General features: G+C 43.3%; 1 protein-coding gene across 1 annotated transcript; it reads left to right on the forward strand.

Moving 5' to 3' along the window:
* Positions 1–2,678: 2,678 nt before the first annotated feature.
* On the forward strand, positions 2,679–14,608 carry HDC (histidine decarboxylase). Its single transcript, XM_077828158.1, has 12 exons — positions 2,679–2,807; positions 4,628–4,800; positions 5,338–5,451; positions 6,902–7,024; positions 8,171–8,305; positions 9,151–9,294; positions 9,556–9,622; positions 10,518–10,680; positions 10,781–10,871; positions 12,370–12,468; positions 13,375–13,476; positions 13,676–14,608. Exons 1-12 carry the CDS (start codon positions 2,780–2,782, stop codon positions 14,420–14,422), a joined length of 1,986 nt encoding a protein of 661 aa, XP_077684284.1. The 5' UTR covers positions 2,679–2,779; the 3' UTR covers positions 14,423–14,608.
* The last annotated feature ends 659 nt before the right edge of the window (positions 14,609–15,267 follow it).

A 15,267-nucleotide genomic window follows, 5' to 3' on the forward strand; every position in this document is an offset into this window, starting at 1 on the left:
TCCTGTAGACAAAGTGAGGTACATGTAAGAGCCATCCTTATTCATCCTTTCCAACATTGTCTCAGAAAATATTGTTCAAGTCTGAGTCAAACTGTGCTAAGGCTATAACTGTGGAATGGCAGGGAAGAGCAAGAAGCTTGACAGATTCATAGATTCCGAAGCCAGAAGGAACCACTATGATCATCCAGTCTGACCTCCTTTATAACACAGGCCACAGAACTTCCCCAAAATATTGCTAGAGCAGATCTTTTAGAAAAATATCCAATCTTCATTTAAAAATTGTCAATAATGGAGCATCCACCATGATCCTTGGTAAACTGTTCCAGTGGTTAATTATTCTCCCTGTTAAAATTGTATGCCTTATGTGACAGAGTAGGGAGTGGGGAGTTTTGACCTGGGAATGTTGCGTGGGAGTTTTACTGGTACTGTCTGCATTGGTGTTGGATGGTGGTGGGATATCAGGGTGTGACTTCACTTGAGGGATGATGTGTGAGCACGTATCCTGGAGCCCAGGAGAGGGTTGGAGCCAGGTGACACCTTCTGCCAGGGAAACTGGACAAAGGCTGGAGGAGAAGCTGGGCGATGTGGGTGGGTGAGACTGCTGGAGGGGATTTCAGTTTGGAGCTGGCTGGGGAAAAGGAGGGAGGCCCAGAACCAGGGTCTGGGCTCCCTACCCCCCAAGGTGGACCTGACTGAGGGGTCCTGGTTTCCGTACCTACAAGCTCTGTTCTGGACTGTGTTGTCTAATAAACCTGGCTGAGAGTCATGGTGAATCACAGGAAGTGGGGAGTGCCACCAGTTGTCACGGAGTGTGGGGGAGACAGGGCCCTGCACCCTCCACTTCCTGCCATTCACCGTGAATCTCAGCCAACCACTGAAACAGAAGGTTTATTAGACGACAGAAACACAGTCCAAAACAGAGCTTATTTCCTGTCTGATTTTGGCTAGCTTCAACTTCCAGCCATTGGATCATGTTGTACCTTTCTCAGTTGGACTGAAGAGCCCATTATTAAATGTTTGTTCCCCCTGGTAGGTTCTAACAGACTGTAATCAAGTCACCACTTAATCTTCTCCTTGTTAAATTAAATAGATTGAGCTCCTTGCGTCTATCACTATAAAGGCAAGGTTTCAAAATCCTTTAACCATTCTCATGACAATGATGCGTGGATTTCTTATTTTATTCTGTGCTTCCACCCTCTGGTATCTTTTGTGAGTGATCTTCAAGGTTGGTGGAAAGTGCAGGGTTGACAGCCTTGGAGATCAGAGCCTTCTATTAGTCTGTAGAAATGGCAGACCTGACAGCAGCTGTATGAGCTTCCTGCCACTCCACCCTGCCAATGTGCCTCAGCCCTGTTCTGGAGAGACCAGCTCTAGGCAGGAGAAGGTAGGAAGAGCAGCTGGATCTCCAAGGACCACACCATCCCTGGCCACTGTGCTGGGTCTGCCAGCAAAGCTGCTGGCTGTGCTGATGGCTTTTTGTAAATGTAGATGCTTACCACTTAGAACTCAGTGGAGAACTCCTCCATTAGCACATATGTATTGAACAGGGGTTCCTATAGGCACGCACCAAGGAGCTATAATCCCACCCCTTCAGTGCTTAACACACAAACTACCCAATTTGAATTAAAACAGTAATTCTGTTAGCTGCCAGTAAGTAGCAGGCTCTTATCCTCCATGGGTCCAGCCTTTACCAGGATGCAGAATTTCATGCACTACACCAATATATGGCCCTGAGGTCACTAGATCGCTATCTGTAATGATTTTGGTCCCTACTGGCCTCAGCCCGGTTCAGCCTCTATAATCCACTGTCACAGCACTCCCTCCTCTCTCCCAACCCCCTCCGAGACATCCAGTCCCTTCTCACATTTATTATTTGTCAGTATTACCAACCCCAGCCATTCACAAACCATGAGGCAGGCCACCCAAAATCATGAGATTGTGAAAGGAAGGTAAGTAGGAAGGTTGGGGTCTTTTCATTTCCTTTCTCATTGTTGAGGCTTTAGGGTACACTTGGGTCAGATTTTCAAGCTTTTCTTTCCAGCTGTGAGCATTAATAAAATTTTTTCCCCCCAAAAGAAAACTGAGACTCTCACATCACCTCATGCCTCCAGGAGCTTTAAGAAAAATACCAGATATTTCAAGGCTTGCAAGAGTTGGCAACGCTACTTCTGGCTATTGGGCTACTATGCAATTGTCTGCTGCAGCCCATCAAAGACTGGCCTAGCCCATGATGTAACATGCTAAGGTTTAACAATACTAGGCTGGGTAGGAAAGTAAGTGCCACTGAGACTGTTCCCAATGGGCGCAGACAATGTGGAAAGGATTCGGTCTGCTTTTATTTATCCCCATGCTGTGTTGGGCTGCTTTTGATACCATCCTTGTCACCCCCATCCTCACCCAAATTGTAAATTGTGTGTCTGGTTTATTTCATGGGGAGTGATTTACTCTGTGGCTGTTGACAGAGACTGAACACCAGCTGCATTCCCAATAGTAAAAAGAGTTAATGCAGAAACAAATCATCTGGAGGAAATTATCTTAGACATCAAAAGAGTTCAGGGAAAACACACATGCACTCTGAGAATCACAGTGGGGAGGAGTTAGATACATAGTTCCCACTACGTTAACTTGCCTACGCTAACTGAATGCGTGGGTCTGGCAGATAAAAAGAGGTATAAAGGCTGAAGGATGAGCAGCCAGCAGTGAAGGAGGACAGCGCTGCCTGCAGCCAATTGAAGATTCACAGCCCAGATTGGAGGGGGTGACTTTGGAAGGAGCCATCATGGAACCAGGGGAATACAGACAGAGAGGTGAGTGAGGCAGATCTTCCTGTGGGCCTCTTCAGGCTATCAAAGTGGGTGGCATTTTCTTGCAGGGAGGAGAACTGTTGTGGGCTCGGAGTGGTGCATGGCAGTCCAGGTGGGTTCTGTGGAATATCCCCCCCCCCAAAGATGAGTTTCAGAGGATGGCTCTGATGTCAGTTCATTTCCTTGCCGTTATAAATAAAATGGTAATGGTTTGTAGTCCTGCAGTCTAGAATAACCTTATGGGAGAGGGTTGTGTTATGTACCGTGGACCAACTGCCAGCCAGATTGACACCCCTGAAACCCTGCTGATGTCAGTGTGGTTGCAGAGATGTAAATCAGGGCACAGCTCAGGCCCATTAAAACATGTCATATAGTTTAAAAGTCCGGCACACTCCATGTCTGATGCAGGAAGGTGAGAGTGTCTAGCAAGTGGAGAAGGAGCCCAGAGACATGATTGCTGTCAGAGAGTGATGGGATAGTGCCTGACCAGCACACAGAGAGAGAGGACTATGAAAGGATTGAGCATGATCTTTATTTCTCTGAAACACACCATTTCAGACAATTTCAGTTGAGGCTGAGACTATCTGAATAGCCATCAGTGATTAGACCGTGCACCAAGATACAAGGCACTTGAGAAATACCGTCTGTTACTTAACATGACATAGCGATCTTTCTCTGTGAATTCAGAGCTTTTTACAGATATGCTATAAGGGCTCTAGGCCACTTTACAGATGGGACATGGAAGCACAGAGAAGTTAAATGTCTGACCCATTGACAGAGCTGGGACCAGAACCCAGGTCTCCTGGCTCTGGGCCCCCTGCCTTTTCCAGAGAAAAGGCTCTTTTCCTTTATGAGGAATATTCAGAAGCCCTCTGCCTTCGGAAGGCTGTTTCACAAATTTCAGAGTAACAGTAAATTTCAGAGTAACAGCCGTGTTAGTCTGTATTCGCAAAAAGAAAAGGAGGACTTGTGGCACCTTAGAGACTAAATAAATTGGTTAGTCTCTAAGGTGCCACAAGTCCTCCCTTTCTGTTTCACAAATGCATCTCAACTGTGGTGTGCACTATGTGTGTTCTTAGGGGAACAGGAGAGTAAAGGTCCACAAGGCTGTTATAAGTGTAGCAATTGAAACTATTACCATGGAGTCTAGTGATCTTTTATTATATGGGCAAGGAAACAAGTACATTGCCAAGACAATGCTATCAAGGGGGGTTCTTCCTGGGGGCAGAGAGAGTCTTAAGCAAACTCTTAAGGCACTAGCGAAAGTCAGTTTCTGAGGAGAGAGGCATTTTTAACTAAATTCTAACAATCTCTACTGGAAACCCTGGGGCTACTTTAAAATGATCACGAAAAGAAGCGACTGCCAAGCACAGAGGTCCGTAGTGTAGGTTTCAATGTAGTTGGCATTTTAAGCATTTTACAGACATCAGTGGATTTCCTTTGTCTTCCTGACCTGCTCTTGAGTTAGGGGAGTTGATACCAAGGCACTTTAGAGTTTCCAGCCACTGTACATGGGGGGGATGCACGCCACTGAATCCGTTGAAAGCCAAAGCCCATCACTCAGGATTTGCCGTCAATGGGTCACTCCCAGGAGATGTGTGAGATCCAGTACAAGAAGCAAGTGACTTACATGGGGAAAACATGGCTCTTTTAATGTACTCAGTTGAGTTTTCCAAGCCTTGATGGCTCTTGTATTCAGTACTGCAGCTATGCATTGAGCAGTCTGATAACTGAGCCCTATCACATGCAAAGAGCGTGTGTGAACTGCTGTGTGCTGTTGTTCCTTTGGCCTGACTTCAAAGGGCACATCCTGCTTCTTCCAGGGAAAGAAATGGTGGATTACATTTGCCAGTATCTGAGCAACGTGAGAGAGAGACGGGTGACTCCAGATGTGCAGCCTGGTTACATGAGAGCCCAGCTGCCAGACAGTGCCCCTGTAGAGCCAGACACCTGGGACAACATCTTCGGAGACATTGAGAAGATTATTATGCCTGGGGTAAGAACTAGAGTAGAACCGGAATCAGGAAAGTGTCATTACCATCCAGTGTGAATATCTGCACCCTGGGAATGAGTAGCTCATAGTGAACTCTACTTAATTAACTAGCACAGGCATTCTAACAGGGGAGAAGATCCATGGGATTACAATTCAATAATGGTGAAATCAACAAGTCACTGTTGCAGCAAACTCCACAAAATACAATTATAAGCCTCCCTGAATAATCTGATGTAATAAAAATAAAGTAACTGTCATGGATGGTTGCCAGAGGACCATTATTTCCTGTTTGAAAATATATGGCTGTATGTTTAATTTAGATAAACTCCAAACTAAGCCAGAAGTATTTATCTAGTTACCGCATATTACAATCTTTTGACAGTGCTCTTTTGCTGTTGATGTTACTTTTCAAACTTGCTGTTATCAGATCTTCAACAGGGAGCTGTGAGCCTTTCCCATCACATTGTGTTAATTTGTATGGCTGGTTCAGATTTCTCTGACATTGTTCTGGATATAATTTCTCTGCATCCTCTGATCTAGGTTGTCCATTGGCAGAGTCCACATATGCACGCCTACTTTCCAGCTCTTACCTCCTGGCCTTCCCTGCTGGGGGACATGCTGGCTGATGCTATTAACTGTTTGGGATTCACATGGGTAAATGTTGATTTTATATAGTTTTGAAATGCTGTTCCTTGGTCTGTATTATGCAGAAGTCAAGACTGGATGATCATAACGGTGTCTTTTGGCTTTAAAATTTATGAATCAATAAATTAACGTATTTAGTTCAAACCATTTTAAGCTGTTTGCACAACTAAAGTATAAAACTGCTTTAAAAAAAAGAATCTCCAATATTTAGATGCAACAATTTCCATGAATGGTGGCAAGAGCAAGAATGATACACCACTAAGGGCTTGTGCACGTATAGAGTTGTTCCTGATTAACTGTTCCTAAATGACTCCATATGTGGATACTCTTAATCTGGAACAAGAGTAGGGTTGCTAACTTTGGTTGGACGTGTTCCTGGAGGTTTCCTCACATGACAATCTTTAATTAAAGAAAAGGAGTACTTGTGGCACCTTAGAGACTAACCAATTTATTTGAGCATAAGCTTTCGTGAGCTACAGCTCACTTCGAAGTGAGCTGTAGCTCACGAAAGCGTATGCTCAAATGAATTAATTAGTCTCTAAGGTGCCACAAGTACTCCTTTTTATTTTTGCAAATACAGACTAACACGGCTGTTACTCTGAAACCTTTAATTAAAGATTAATCTTTAATTCCTGGAGACTCCAGGACAATCCTGGAGGGTGGGCACCCATAAAAGCCTTGTGCTTATTTAGCTTAACCCAACCGGGGCTAAGCTAAACTACTTTAATGTGTGCTAACCTGCAAGTATAGACAAGCCCTAAGAGGCAAAATGTCAAAAATCAACCATTAGGAAGGCACCTAGTCCCGCTTCCTGTTCCTCTTTGCTCTTGATATGGAAGTAGCATAGTAACCTCTACTAGCAGTCCCTGTCAATTCCCTTGGGCTTATGTTGTTTTAGACAAGGACAGTGGGAGTTTGGAGATTTCCCTTTCTCAGCATGGAGGCTCATGTTCCAAAAGTGGTCAAAGTTATTGTGTGTATTGCAGTAGTGATGAGATCAGGGCCCCATTGTGCTAGATGCTGTCCAACGCATTTGCAATCTAAACAGACAAGACAGACAAAGGGTGGGAGAAAGGAAATGTTATTAAACGTATTTTATAGATGAGGAACTTGCCTAAGGTCATAGAGAGAGTCTCTGGCAGATGTGGAATTGAATCCAGATCTCCTGAGTCCCAGCCTAGTGTCTTAACCATAGACCATTGCTTCTCTCTCAGAAGTGTCAGTAACTTCTTTTGGGGTATATGGGATATCCTGCCATTTCCCCTGGACATGAATGTCACCTCAGCAATCCACGCCTTGTCAAATCCAAACTAGCCTACTGTAATGGATATTTTAAAACCTGTAGTACTGTCACTTAAGGAAAGCCTAGGGTATGAGGTTTACTATCAGAGGGTTACTATGAGAAGGTTTACTATCAGAGGGATTAAAACAGACTGAGTTTATTTGTTCCAATCTCTAGGCCTCCAGTCCAGCCTGTACAGAACTGGAAATGAATGTAATGGATTGGCTGGCGAAAATGCTGGGCCTTCCAGATCCGTTCTTGCACCATCACCCAGACAGCCAGGGAGGAGGAGTATTACAGGTAGGAGAGCTCAGTGGGTGTTTTGCAGAATCGATTTGCACACTTCAGAATGGCTATTCCATTGCTCAAACAAAACTCCCTTTAGAAGTCGGTGGAAGTTTTTACCTGGGGTAAAGTTTCCAGGAGTCCTGTGTCTAATTCTGGGTGCCATATTTTAGGAAAGATGTAGATAAACTGGAGAGAGTCCAAGGAAAGCAACAAAAGTGATAAAAAGTTTAGAAAACCTGACCCATGAGGAAAGGTTAAAAAAACCCTCGGCATGTTTGTCTAAAGAAAAGAAGACTGAGAGGGAACCTAATAAGTCTTCAAATATGTGAAGTGCTGTTATAAAGAGGATAGTGATCGGTTGTTCTCCATGTCCACTGAAGATAGGACCAAAGGCAGTGGGCTTAATCTGCGGCAAGGGAGATTTAGGGTATATATTAGGAGAAACGTTTAAACTTTAAACTGGTTAAGTTCCATAATTTTAAAATCCAATTTTTATGTAGAACCATTGCAGAATGGGTCCCTGAGTTACAAATAGGAGCTATTTCTCTTGGGACCTGTGTTATTGCTAAATGAGGCCAACATAACTTTTCCTTCTGATTTCCTCATTTCACATCATCCTTGTATGCTCCAAAATTATGTAAAACCACCTGGGGATAGAGGACACTTCTTAGCAACCTTTCTTCACGCCAGTAACCCTGTCCCATTTACTTTGTACTTTGAATGTGTAAGAATTTCAGGATCAGGCCCTGCATTTTAAACTGCTTCCATAAGCCCTCCTCCAATGCCCACTGCAGTCAATGGAAAAACTTCCACTGACTTCAGTGGGCCTTGATCAGGCCCATAATTTCTGTGGATTATACTACTTTATAGCCAAAGGAAAATGTACAGTACTTTCTTCTTGTTAATGCTCTCCTGCTCATTCAAAGCACACACCATTTAAAATGCATCACTTTCTGATGCCGGCCCACAGAGACCAGCAGCACGATGGAGAAGATCAGTGGGGTTCCCCTGCACATGAAATAACTTGTGACAGAAATAAAATAGGGGGTGGATAAGATGATTGCTTCAGTGACTATAGCAAATCCATGACAAACTAACAAGAAAGGAGGAAAACGCATCTGGATGTTCTACAATTAATAAGCAGCTGTTTCTTTGCAGAGCACTGTTAGTGAATCAACTTTGATTGCTCTGCTAGCAGCGAGAAAAAACAAAATTCTGGAAATGAAGGTTTCGGAGACAGATACTGATGAATCCACACTGAACTCCCGTCTTGTTGCTTATGCATCTAATCAGGTAGGTTCCCATTGTTATGAATAAAAAAATTAGTTCCTGTGTTATCAGATTGAATAATAACACTTTGCAATTTTATATCAGTAGTCAAAGTACTGTCCTGCTGTGAATGAACCCTGAGGTGGGCGGTGTTAGTCCCATTTTACAGAGGGGGAAACTGAGTCACAGCAAAGTGAAGTGCCTTTCTTAAGGCCACAGAGATCCCCATTCACCTGACTCCCACTCCTGTACTTAGTCCTTCTTCCTTCCCACTATTGGCCAAACCTCCCATGTACTCCATCCAGAGCACAGCACCTGAGAGATCATCTGTTTCCCCAGGACATACATATTGCCATAGCATAGATGCTCAAGCTGGATCTCCCTCACTATAAATGAGAGGGATGTTCTTGGTAAGGGCCCCCTGTTTTTGGAAATTCCTCTTCTCCCTTGGTTCATCTGTGCCCAGATTTGCTATCCTCTCAGGCACACCGCAAAGCCCATTTCTGTTCTCTCCTTCCTACGTCTCCAGAGGAGGGAATAGAGTGAGGGAGCTGTATTTCTAGGCAGTCCTTTCGGGATCTGAAGTTAAGCAAGAGGTGCACACCTTACAGCATGGATCCCTACCACTTCATTTTAGAAATATTAATAAATAACTGGAGCATGCAACTTCCATGAAATAACTGTTAATTACCCAATGGTTCAACGGAACTTACAAGACTGAATAGTAAAACACAATAATTTAGGGTTTATTAACTTAAATTATTACCGTTATTGCATCTCTAACTTTTGTTGTTGTCCTCTCCTTTCTAACGCCCACAACTTGCTGGGCTTGTGTAGGTTCACACTTTCTTCATTTACTGTTCTTTTAGGCTCATTCCTCAGTTGAAAAGGCTGGTTTGATTGCTCTTGTGAAGATGAAATTTCTGCCTGTGGATGAGAACTTTGCCCTCCGAGGTGAAACCCTGAAGAAAGCCATTGAAGAAGACAGAAACCAAGGCCTAGTGCCTGTTTTTGTAAGTTCTGCTTTCGGGTACTGACATATTGGTGTATTATTATTGTCCATTTAAAAATGTGCCTGAATCACTTTGCTACTATGGTAAACAATAATGAATTCAAGGTAGAAATACATGTGAATAATTTACACTTTGGTCTATTCAAATAAGAAGGTACAATTTCCATTCTGACTGAATTCTTAGCCTGATTAGTTCTTGAATGTGTGGGTCAAAAAAGATTAATTAAATATCCCATCTTGACAAGCCTTTGCTTTCTTCCAGGTTTGTGCGACGTTGGGTACAACTGGTGTCTGCGCTTTTGATAGTCTATCAGAGCTGGGTCCAATTTGTAAGCATCTCTTTAACCATAAGATCATATACAGGCAGTAAAGGGAGGCAAGTGTAGGATTGAGAGCAAACAAGAGCAAACAGGAAACCACTATTCAGCTGACCTTTTAAGGCCTAATCCAAAGACCTTTGGAGTCAGTGGGAATCTCTTCATTAATGTCTGCGATATTTGAATTAAGCCATTAAAATATGTCCTGTTCCAAATGCATGAAATTCACCCACTAGCAGAGGTTCCATGGATGCCCCAATACCAAAGAATCACAGGAGTTCTGCCCTGTGAGGAACAGTAACAGAATGGGTGTGCACGAGTACCCCACAACCTCTGCAGGAGGTGGAATTGGTCTTTGTCCATGCTCCATTTACACTAGTCTAGAAAAGGTTTTGAAAGTAGGGGCTGGCAGGACATCATTGTGGTCACCAGGTCTATGTTTCAAAGGAGTGGGAAGTGATTGTGAATCCTACTCCAACCCAGGTTCTGATGAGTGGGTGCAGAGAGCCTCAGGTGCTGCTGCTTACACTGCATTGGTTGGGTGGGGATTCCATTCTGCTGCGATCCCCCGACTCTGGCTTTGTCCTGGGGATGTGATGAGGAATTTCACTCACTATCAATACAGATGACAGGACCTCAAACTTTAAGAGGCTGCCTTACAGAGTGGGGAGGATTAGCCAAAGTTCTGTCGTGGAGTAGAGATGGGCCCATCCAGATCCGATCTTTTCCAGTGGATCCAGGTGTTTGATGTAGAAACATCTTTGAGATGGGCTGGTCTGTCTTGCTTCCAAACTCTTTTCTCTTGTGTCCTAAACAAAATTTAAACCGACTTCTCCAGAATGGAGAAGCTACGTGTTAACCTACTGAGCCACAATGACTTCCCACAGAACATTTTCTATTTCTCCAGGTGCCGCTGCGGGACTCTGGCTTCATATTGATGCTGCCTATGCCGGAACCGCATTTCTCTGCCCTGAATTTCGATTATTTTTGGATGGCATTGAATATGCAGATTCTTTTACTTTCAATCCTTCGAAATGGATGATGGTTCACTTTGACTGCACTGCATTCTGGTGAGTAGAGCAAAACAAGCAAAGGGAACTAACATACAAATTGCAAGGTCTTCCTCTATGGAATTTTTTTACTAAGCACAATTCATTCTATTATTGGTAGGGTCAAAGACAAATACAAATTGCAGCAAACCTTCAGTGTTAATCCCCTCTACCTCAGACATGCCAATTCGGGGGCTGCTATTGATTTCATGGTAAGTGGCTATCTGAACCAATACTTGACATTTCCTACAAAATGTTTGAACAGAAATTGCCAGATTCCTAATACTCCTGGAGCTTGTTTCTTGTGATGATAAGAATATCTCTAATGCAGAGTATAGAAACAATCATAGTGAAGTGTAAATACAGTTTAAATCGGGGAGCGTAACATGAGCTCTGGCAGTAAGCCTGCATTGAGAGTAAAATTACACAGAAACTCTTCTAGATCAAATATAGAAGCGATAAATGTAGACGCTAGTTAGGATAATCAAACATCACCTGGATATTACAATCTTCTGTTGCCCTGGAAATTTTTTGTCTGTGTGCACTGAGATATTGAGCCAGATCCTCAGTTGATGCAAAGCTCCATTAACTTAACTGGAGCTACATTGAGTGACATCAGCTGAGGATATAGCCCACTGCCTCAACCTGAAAAAGGTCACTTCCATGTAATGTATTGTCAGAACAGTTCCAGTGGATGGGGTTCTTACATGTTTGCGGGGCTTATTCTGTTTATCTTATTCCTACTCTAAACTACAACAATTATTCTGATACATGACATAGTTATGGGAAAACATGTAAACAATGGAAATTCCTTGATTTGAAACAGCAGTAAAAGAATAAAATATGTTAAATCTTCATTGGGCTGTAAATACAGCTGGTGGTGGTGGTGGGGAGCTAAGAAGCAAATCATTTCAGATCTAGCTAACTAAATCTGAATACCATGTTGCAAAATAATATTCTATAAGACCAGTGTTTCAGCTATGTGCTCATCAAGGTCCTGAAAAAGGCAATTGTTTTCTTTCTTCGTATAGGTATAGCTTATTTCTTTAATTAGCATACATTGCTCCCTCTGGTGGTTAATTTGGACCGATGTAGTTTTGTGGATTCTTTGACATAGTTTCTTTCTTTCTATTTTTTTTTTTTAATGTAGTTTGGTCCCCCTGTTAGTTGGCTGCCATTGCTTTTTCTAATTTTTCTAGTCTCATTTGTCTCATTCATCCTTTAGGCCCTGATTTGGGCCCTGTCCCTCTTCAGGACAGCAGCTAAGCACATGGACAAGTCAATAGGACTTAAAGTTAAGCATTGCTGTCCTCAACTGCGATGGACTAATCATATTAAGTGTTTTCCTGAATTAGGTCTTTAATCAGTGTATACCGCCCTCTGCACTGTGAACTGGAATAATAAAAATTAGTGATCTTTTACAAAAAGTTAGACATTTCTAGGGCACCAACCGCTGTAATATCTGAGTGAAGTCGCCAAAATAGAATGGTTTTTCAGAACACCTGGGAAAATAACTACACAGAATCTTCCTTTAATGAGTGTTTGTTATGCCAATTTCCTCAGTCTTTTTTACACAGGTCAAACTCCTTGTCTGAGTATGGGTTACTCAGCTGGGAAGAGGGATGCAGGACCACACTCTATTATGCTGAAGTGGGACTCTCTTTAATATTGTTTTTTCAGTTTGTTGATGTGCTGTTGTTTTGTTCACAGCACTGGCAAATTCCACTGAGTCGTCGGTTTCGCTCTTTGAAGCTCTGGTTTGTGATTCGTTCCTTTGGGGTGAAAAAGCTTCAAGCCCATGTCAGACATGTATGTGAATTAGCAGGACAAGTGTTAACATATTGATATTATTTTTCAGCATCTGAGTCCATTAAACACAGTTCTGAGTCTGAGTAGCAGAGATCCTCTTGCACCTGAAGTTTGTATAGATCTGAATGCTATTGAAAAATGTATGCTGCTTTTAGCCTGTTTGAGGTCTTGACTCTGTAGTTCCTAGGGAGGCAAAATTCTCATTGGATTTGCTAGGAGTTTTGCCTAAGTAGGGTTACAGGATTGGGCATACAGACAAAATCTTTTTTTCAATCCTCCACAAACACAAAGCGCTGTCCGTGGGGAAGTGGGTGAGCTATGGAGAGGCCTGGCAAGCGGATCCAACACCCACCCTGTACTCCACAAAGCAGGACACTACAGAGGCTTTCTGTGGAACAATGTGTGGGTAGCTCTGGAAGTAGGCAAGGGGGGGCTTCATGGTCAGTGTGTCTACAAATCCAGAGGCCTAAACCCCAGAGTATAAGTACAGGAAGCCGCAGTATGATATAGCATCAGGGAGTGTCTCTACTGGTGATCCACAGCCCAGAAGCATGGAGACAGATTCCATGCTCCAGTGTTCCTCCAGAAAACCCCAGCCAAGCCCAGCTGTTCTAGTTTTGTACACATATCCAAAGGGTTCATCTGTAAGAGTCTGATCCACAACCCATCAAAGTCACAGTCTTTCCATTGACTTCAATGGGTTGTGGATCAGGCTGTGAATGATCAGGCCAGATATTCTGGCAACTGAATGAAATCTTTATTACTATGCAAATCTGAGAACCTCAGTGTGTGGGGTTGTGGTTGGGGAGGGGAGTTGGATTTATTTATCTACTTCATTTTGCATCTTATGCATTGTTTGTTATTCACGAGAAATAACCACTTTAAAAAAAAACATTTAAATTACAGGGCACTGAGATGGCCAAATACTTTGAATCTTTGGTCAGAAGTGATCCCCTCTTTGAAATTCCTGCCAAGAGACACCTCGGACTGGTTGTATTTCGTTTAAAGGTAAAGATGATGATTATTTGTATTAATTCTGGAATGAATCAGCAGTAGCCAGCATCATGTCTCCCAGCTTGATTGCTATGGGTAAGGATTATATGAAGGAATGTAACAAGATCACTGGCAATTGTTACAGACTGTTGTAGATCTCTAATCTGCAAAGTCCACTGTAATATACATTTCTTCTTATATATTTTTAAAACAGGGTCCTAACTGGTTGACAGAAAAGGTCTTGAAAGAACTGAGTAAATCTGGCAGCCTCTTCCTGATTCCAGCTACCATTCATGACAAGTTCATCATCCGCTTTACTGTAACGTCTCAGTTCACAACCAGAGAGGACATTCTGCGAGACTGGCACATCATCCAACAAACTGCAGCCCAAATCATTAGCCAGCATTACATGCTGCATCCCAGCAACTCTGCTGATGGGGCCAAAATCCCCAACATAATAAGTAACCCCAGTCCTATTGCTGATCACGGTACTTCTCCGTCTCACACGGAGGTAGGAGAACACAAAGTGTCTTTCAGAAAGATAATAGTGCAGCCTAAAAAGGTAGCAGTCAGTCCCACTACATGTGTGGTCAGTCAACACCTGGAAGCCCAAGTGGACCCTCTGGATGACTGCTTTCCAGAAGATGTCCCAGACGTCACCAAACATAAATTATCCTCTTTCCTATTCAGCTACTTATCTGTACAAGACAAGAAAAAGACAACCCGCTCCCTCAGCTGCAACAGTGTGCCAACCATCAACCACCCGAAGGCAGCAGTCTCTGAGAAAAATGGTTCTCACCCCTGTGATAAAATTCTTTCCAAGCTGCCCAAAGAGGTCATGATGCTCAAAAAAAGTGCCTTCAGAAAACTGATCAAGTTCTACAGCGTCCCTAGCTTTCCCGAATGCAGCATTCAGTGTGGCATTCAGCTGCCTTGCTGTCCTCTGCAAGCAATTGTTTAACAAGGGAAATAGATTGGCCTCCCCAGGTGGAAGAGAACCAAAGTTTGCTTATTCATATGCAATATTACCTGTTATCCATGTTTGATATAGAAACAATATGAATGATCATTAAGAAAAGTCCTGTGCTTGTACTGAAACAAAAACACAGTGTGTATTTATTGATTAAAATGAAATAAACCTCTTAAACTTGTTCTGTGAAGCTCCTCCTTCCAGACTGATGTGGGGTTTGAATTAGATTTTGGATTGTTAATTTCTGCTTTGCCAGAAGCCTGTTCATAGCTAGCAATCTGGATTCCTTGCTGCTTTAAACAAGGAGCAATCCCACTGGCTTCAGTGGGAATGCATGCGGTGCAGCTCGGCTCTGAATTTGGACCATTTATTCTCGTGGCTTGATTTTGATTAAAACGCTATTGGGACTGATTTGGACCTGTGGGAGCAGGGGATGCTAACAGTTCCTCCACACTGTGCCAAAGGGAGGAGTTCACTCATGCTGCCCTTCCCAGGAGGGGCTGCCAGACAAAGGCAGCTTCAAGTCAGGGAGGGCTTTGCAGGAGCCCTGCCTGCATACCTATTCAATCAATTATAGGCCCTCAGGGTAGTGGGGGTGATGGGCAACCTACACCATTGCAAACCCTGCTCCAGGCAAATGTACCACTGCTGGGCACCTGGAACATGTGCCAGCACAACCTAGGCAGGGACTCTGGCTCAGTAACAGAGCCAGTGCTAGGCATAAGTAGAACCCTGCCAATCCGTGGATATCTGGTTTATATCTGCAGATATCCGCATCCGGCTGTGGATATCCATGGATCATTTTTGTGGAGCACAGCCCAAATGCAGATACAAAT

The sequence above is a fragment of the Eretmochelys imbricata genome, chromosome 10 (assembly GCF_965152235.1).
Source record: "Eretmochelys imbricata isolate rEreImb1 chromosome 10, rEreImb1.hap1, whole genome shotgun sequence".
Taxonomy (NCBI): domain Eukaryota; kingdom Metazoa; phylum Chordata; order Testudines; family Cheloniidae; genus Eretmochelys; species Eretmochelys imbricata.

Excerpts from the sequence above, each read along its gene's own strand:
- HDC (XM_077828158.1), top strand. The coding sequence starts at position 2,780 with ATGGAACCAGGGGAATACAGACAGAGAG. Across the intron at positions 4,801-5,337 it reads AGAAGATTATTATGCCTGGG|GTTGTCCATTGGCAGAGTCC; the intron begins GTAAGAACTAGA and ends CCTCTGATCTAG. Across the intron at positions 12,469-13,374 it reads TTCAAGCCCATGTCAGACAT|GGCACTGAGATGGCCAAATA; the intron begins GTATGTGAATTA and ends TTTAAATTACAG.